We start from the raw sequence: 6975 nt of genomic DNA on the forward strand, positions 1-6975 counted from the left end.
GCTTGCTGATAATGCAGTCCAGTTACCGGAGGAAGGAGTGTCTACTTGAGACAGCAGTACTGTAGAAAATAAAAAATCTGTTCTAAAGTCTTGAAATTAGAAGAGTAGAGAGGGATGTAATATAAACCAAATCATACATTTTTGGCTAAAAGTGCAGCCATAACACTTCACTAACTTTTTTTTGACTTTATAGTTCAATACAATTTCACCAACAGATGACAGATGATAACTTTTTCTGGCCCTGATCCTGATCCGAGTCCCTAAACACTGGATATCTGCCAGGGGTGTGATGTTAAGGAGTAATGGTTTAGTAGTCTGGTCTCTCCATTGCTGTTGTAGCCGAATGGGAACCCAAATTGTTCCCAAACCACTGATTTGAAGGACACAGGCAGATCTTCCAGCTCTGGCGTTTCCTTTGTTTAATCAGCTGGTATAACCTATCCTTAGGACTGGCAAGGGACATCTCTAAATTCTACTGTACTGCTGCCTTCACTCAATGTGTTTACATGCACTTAAGTAAAGGCTGTTACATACTCGTCGTTCCCGACCTGTCACGTGACAATATGACGTCAAAATGACGTAGATCTTTAGGCCAGGTTGCGCCAGGTCGCGCACCACTCTTTTTTTTTTTTTCAGCTGAGCGCGCCAAAGCGGAAACAGGAAGATGGACGAGTTCGAGGGCAAGCTTTGCTGAGCAAGTGCGCCCTACAGGCATCTGTACATCCCTCATGAAAGGAACACAGAGGTGCCAGAATTAATGGGGAAGAAATCCCATGAATGTTGGAAAAGAGGAGGTCCCATATGCTGGAAAATTTGGAAGAAGCTCCGGCGAATATTTGGAAAATCAAAAAGAGGGTGTGCCATTGTTTACCTTTTTCTTCTTCTTCTAGTGGTAGAAATACGCAGGAGTCGGTAGCCTTTCCTCAGTTGCGACACCTCCGTTCAGGAGAATACTGCAACTAGTGTCGCGGACCCAGCCAGCGCAAGTAAAAGTAGTTACGGCGCTTCCGGACGGTGAACGTTGTCCGCTTGAAGGTCAGGGAATGGCGAGTAATATAAGAGCCTTAATGGCAACAGACTGACCACGCAGAGGAGGGCGAGGCAGGGCAAAAAGATGTGTCCAAACCAACTTATGCTTACATTGTTCCCACTTGATACATAACAGTACCATCACATACATACATACAAAAATATCTTTTTGGACCCAAATTCAAAATCCAAATCCATCAAACAGTGCCTGCTGATACTGGACTGGGCAAAACTTGGTCTTGGACCTTAATGGGGAATCCCCTGATTTTGGATGTACTCTGTTGTTTCCTTGGTCTTAAAGGTTGTAAATAGTTTGTTTGGTGTTTGTGGTTGTTTGTGCTGATTAGACTACATGCAGCTAAGCCTGTGAAATGTGTCTGTGCTCTGTTGGCTCTGTCTTTCTTTGCTCTATCTTTGTCTTATATGCACCTGTCACCTTATGAGTCAGATACTGTAGGCTTTTTTAAAATAATGAACTAGGGATCTTCTGTCTTTCTTGCTTTGTGCATTTTTTCTTTAGGAAGACAGTCTTGTTTGGTGATATCTATTATATTACGTTTATATATTGGTTGTTTGGTTTAATACATTGTGTATTTCATAAGACCACTGACGTTTTGAATGTGATAAAAACCCGCTGATTTTGTTTTGTGTGTTAATATCGGTGTATCATGGGTCCGTCATTTAGGGTGGGATATAGAGCATGGTGAACATTGTCTCAAGTTGATGTGTTTTTAGAAGCATGTCTAAAATATGGGCGGTTTCTCTCTATATTTATTTGTTGTCTTGTATTATGTTTTCTTATATTTGTGAATGCTGTATGTGTTCTGCACTCCAAACTGCTGCTCGTTTTTGCTTGTCTTGTGGTCTTGTAAGGTGGTATATTTTATGTTTCTATGTTGTTGTGTTAGGTGTCTCATTGGATTGGATGTGTTTTGGGGACATTGTGCCTTGTGTGTGCTGATCCAACAGACGGTTTGTGTTTATAACTGCTGAAAAATAAGTCTGTTGGTCTGATAGAAAGTGTACCACCTAGGCATCATGTGTGTGTCATGGTATTATTTGTGTGTGTGCCTGTTAACTCCTTTGCTTGTTGTAGTGCTGTCATTAGTTCCTATGTTTTATGTTGTTTTTCTTTTCGTGCATTTGCAGGGACCTTCCAAATTTTATGGCATGTTTGCATTTGTTGTATTTTGTACCATATAATGTTTGTTGGGTGTCATTGTGTATTAAGCTGGCTCTCCGTGTCACAAAGTGATTCACTATATCTTTCCAGTTTGTTTTAGATAATAGTTGTTCTAAAGTAAGTGTTGTTCTGTTTTTTCTGTTCAGTTTTGTTGTGGTGCCTCTGTATGGTAATGTTTTTGTTACGTTGTCGTTATCCTGTTGTATGTTTTATGTTACATGAATTTGAAGCACAACTCCTACCTCCTTTTTTAGGTGACTTTGTTTAATTTTTTCCCAGAGATGAATTGGGACAGGAATATTAGGAGACTACACCTTGGGTCCCCATAGCTTGCCATTTATGCGTTCATTTTGTTTTGTCATTTTGTGTGTGGTTGGACTGGGTGTTAAATTTGTGTGCGATGTGTTTTTTTTTAACTGTTGTGTGTATAGAGTCTTGTTGTAAGAAAATAATTACCATTCTGACCTTTTTGTTGTTTTCCAACAGTCGAGGCATCTGGCATTCCTGTGCTCATCAACAATGGAAACATTTTATTCATACCTAGGGAAAGTCACAGAGGCACCATCGGCTGTTGTCCACTAGGGCTGGGTTATCCATTTAAAAATTACGATACCAGTGCAATATTTGTACCTTACATGTTTATTTGTTCATTCCGCTTAGGGCAACTTGCTGTAGGCTGTACTTGTGTCCATCACTGTGTTAATTAATTTGGAACCACTTGCTGTGTTTTGTGTATTTATGTGTGGGATATGTGTGTTGTGCCCTGATGCTCTTCCATCTTTTTGTGGGTATTGTGCTTGTTGTGTATCCCTGAACCGATTGTGTCAGTGATGTCAGCTTTGGCGGACAGTGGTGCTTGTTTATCTGTATTGGTCATGTTCGTCGTCTTTTTAGGGTATCATTGTTGTGTGTGTTGTAAGACACAGTTGGGCCAGCTTTGTGCAGCCTGCGGCACAGGCTGTTCAAAGTTCGCTAGGCATTTTAAAGAGGTGTCCATAAAAGGCATAGGAGCAGTTGGTGTAGTCTTTTCTTTATGGTTGGCCAGCGTCTTGCTCACAGCCTTGTCTGTTTTTTTTATCTTGCTGTGTACTGTGGGCTGCGCCGTTTTCGCGTCTTTTCTCTCTTCGGCTTCTCTCCCATTTCCCCCTGTGTGTGTGGTGTGTGTTGTGTGTCGTATGTGTGCGTGCTGTTGTGTGTGTGCTTGTGTGTGTGTGTGTGTGTGTCTTGTCTCCTGTCCTCTACCGTGATTGGCCATTGGCAGAGATCTGGAACAGCCCACCGAGACCTCTGATTCCCTATTGGTGGAGGGTTCTGGTGACTCGGAGTAAGGGCCAAGTAGTAAACTACAGAACTAGTTAGAAAAGTACAAATATGGCACCTCCACATTGTTTTTCCAGCACAGGATTTTCTTGAATTGAACATGCTAATATACATTACACTGAGTGGGTAGCTTGATGCACATGAGCCATTTAGGATAACATAAAAGTACCTGGCTTGCTATACATTTAAAATAAAAAATAAAAATATCAACCCTATTTCTATCAGCAGCCAACAGCTGTTAAATGAAAAAGCTCTGATGTACCCATTGTACACTGTACCGGCCATCCAAATCCAGAAGCGGCTCATTTACAATTTTTTTTTGTATTTTGTACAGGTTGCCTTAGCAGATAGTTAACATTAAATGCACCAAAAAGGTTCATGGCATCAAACTTTATGTGCAGACTACATATGTGCTGTTAGCAGTGCCTGAAGTAGAGTGCAGTCTGTACACATTTGGACAGGGATTATCGTTCAGTTGTTTTGGCTCTATATTCTAGCCCAAATGAACCAGTCACTTAGGTGAAAGTGCTGCGTAAAGTGTCTTTAAGGGTGTGTATGTTCTTGGCAAATTTGAACAGTGCATTAAAACAATGACCTGGATGTACAACACTCTTTTATTAAGTCCTTCATAGTTATTTATACAGTTTTCTTTCTTATTCATTGAGCCTGAGTATGGAACCAAAACTGTCAACGTTGTCCGAATACATACTGACTGCACTGGACAAGTATTTGTTACACAGTGTAACCCAGCAGATACCTTTCATTGTATAATGACATAATTTTTGTACAAACTGCTTTTACTAACCTCTGCATTTTATCTTTTTATCATTCTTTCTTCTCTCGTGTTTCTCTTAACCAATCTTAATCACACTGTTGCTGTACCCTGTGTTGAATGGATCCCATTTCTGCTTTATCCATTCATTACTCATTTGTCTTGTTGCCTATCTACATCCATCCCTCTGTCCTGTGGGCTCTCTTCATCCCTGCGCTGTCCTGTGGGCTCTCAGCTCTGCTCCTCCCTCTGAGGATCCTGCTCCTCCTCTGTCTGAGGCAGACGAACTTCTCAACAAGTAAGGTCTTTCTCTGTGTGTCAGCTCGGTCATGTTTTTGCCTAGCTGCAGCTCTGCATGTTTGCTATAGGAAAGTTTTATTTCCTGTCAAACTAAGAAAGATAAGCACTTACACTAAACGTGGGACTAAGCTTCATCCACTGGTTTGTTGGAGGGCTGACATCTGACCAACATAGTGCTGTAATAAGTTGTGAACTTGGTGATAATACACTACTGATTACTAAAAGGGTTCCTCTTTTTCAAAAAGCTATCACATTAGAGAGGCTTCAAAATCCATTACTTTGCCTCTCTGTTAGCCATGCCAAAAATAATGTATGTATCTGATAAATTTAGGCATCATGTCTGCAGGGTCTCCCAAATTTTGATTGGATTAAAGTTAATGTTGAATCAAGTTGGATTTTTCAGTCTCGCTTTTAAATGTGTTTTGGAGAAAGATTTGTATTGATCTTAACTGTAACAACTAGAAAATGAAACATGAAACCAATACAGATTTTCCTGCACATCATTTGTACTTTTTTGTCGTTAGGGACGTTAAATGGATCTTAAATTGCATTCATAATGGTATTGGTCTTAATAAGTTTAAAAAACAGTAATCAGTTAAAACCTGCTACAACCCTGATATTAAAATAAGTATAACACAACAGACATGATGCCACTCTCATTAGGGAAAAACTCGTCCTTGAAAAGCTGGAAGTTTAGAGACTAGTTTTCATGTCATGGAAACACCTGGAAATGTATGAAATATCCGAGAAATAATGTTGTCTTGGAAATGTTTGTATTTTAGGCCCTCACTCCGATTGCCTACATAAACCTGGGTGCGAAGGGTTAGGGTCAGGGTTACTGTTGGTAGAATTCATTGTATGACAGTTCCACTTTCTTTCTGGTTTACCAAAAGCTTTTTTTATTGTTTATATTTTGGATAGACCCAAAGCATTTCCTACATTCAGTCCAAGACCTCATAAATTTGTATATGTGAGAGAAAAAAATGAATATGTTAACTGAATGTTCTGTTTTTTGTTTTCATAGTATAATATTACTTCCTTGGCTTCCAGCTCAATTCCAATCGTTCTCAGTCTTTTACTGATATTTGTACTGTTTATTTATTTCTTCATTTTTACCAAAGTTACATTTGTTAACAATATCTGCAAATCGTGAGACAAATTTGCTGGTGGAATAAACAGCATGTAGGCCATTGTTTGTGTAATTATGACTTCCCTCTGGGCCACAAGTGTACTTGGAGTACTAAAGACCTGTTCAGACAAGAACATAATTTTGAATGTACTGGCAAGTTACTGTTCAAATGTTTAGTTTTTTCTTCAGTTGTTTTTCTGGATATGATAGAATAGCAATCGTTAAAGTGACATTTCATCGTTAACTAACCCTTTAATACCTTTACCCTGCAGGTTTGTGTGCAAGAACAACGGGGTTCTGTTTGAGAATCAGCTGCTGCAGATTGGCATCAAGTCAGAGTATCGTCAGAATCTGGGTAAGTTGTCTTCACAGAAAAGCGGGCGTCTCTTGGCAGGTTTTATTGACACATGGTTTTGCATGATGTTGTGAAGTGTGTGTGGTCTTACAGAGTTTTGTTATTTGTTGTGGCCATGGTTGGACAGTTTCTGTTAAAATCACATATGTCTACAGTACTTCTGCTATATAACCTTGCGAGGTAACTGGACATTACGAAACCACAAGATCATGCAAGAATCCTTCTTGCTAGAGGCCTGCTGTATTTGATCATCTTACTACATTACATTTTACTCTGAGTACTCTATAAACAGGCCATGTTAATTACAAGACCTTTTAACAACTGTGTGTGTCTTTCTCAGGGAGAATGTACTTATTCTACGGCAACAAGACGTCAGTGCAGTTCGCCAGCTTCACCACCACAGTCAGCTGTCCTGGAGAGCTGCAGTCTCATATCCTTTCTATGTACTTATGTGTCAGGATGGTTATAAACCACCAAAGCTTCAAATGGGATAACCGGAACACAGAGTGATATTCAGCCATTTAAAAGTAAACTCTGGGTTCAAAGTAGAGCCTGCCCTGACTCATTGCATATATCAGCTCATAAATGACCACAAACTGAAGTAAAGAAATACCAAAGATAGGTTTTAAAACTTTCACCATGCTATATTTTGTCCACTACAGAGCAGTGTCAAGTTTATTCTTAAACTGTAAAAGTCACTTTCCAGTACATTTCTGTTAAAAATGTTTACTCACTCACTCACTCACTGAAGGGAAATTGGTTGGCATAGCAGCCTGGTACATTTAAATACAATAAAATACTTAAGTAGATAAGGTGCAAAGAAGTTGTAGTTGCAAGATGGTGGTAATAGTACTGATGATATTGATGGTAGTGTTATTGTTAATAAC

The 6975-nt window shown here is 39.6% G+C and overlaps 1 protein-coding gene across 2 annotated transcripts in view; it reads left to right on the plus strand.

Annotated features, from left to right (window-relative positions):
* ap2a1 (adaptor related protein complex 2 subunit alpha 1) overlaps nucleotides 1-6975 on the plus strand; it is a gene marked incomplete in the record, with an annotated part of 22099 nt that overhangs the window by 9590 nt on the left and 5534 nt on the right. The window contains 4 exon segments of one of the 2 annotated variants that reach the window (XM_035654640.1): nucleotides 3474-3536; nucleotides 4540-4602; nucleotides 6006-6088; nucleotides 6429-6518. In XM_035654640.1, coding sequence (XP_035510533.1) covers nucleotides 3474-3536; nucleotides 4540-4602; nucleotides 6006-6088; nucleotides 6429-6518 — 299 coding nt within the window. 2 annotated transcript variants of the gene reach the window in all.

This window comes from Morone saxatilis, unplaced genomic scaffold (assembly GCF_004916995.1).
Source record: "Morone saxatilis isolate NCDOM2014 unplaced genomic scaffold, NCSU_SB_2.0 Contig14, whole genome shotgun sequence".
Classification (NCBI taxonomy): Eukaryota; Metazoa; Chordata; class Actinopteri; family Moronidae; genus Morone; species Morone saxatilis.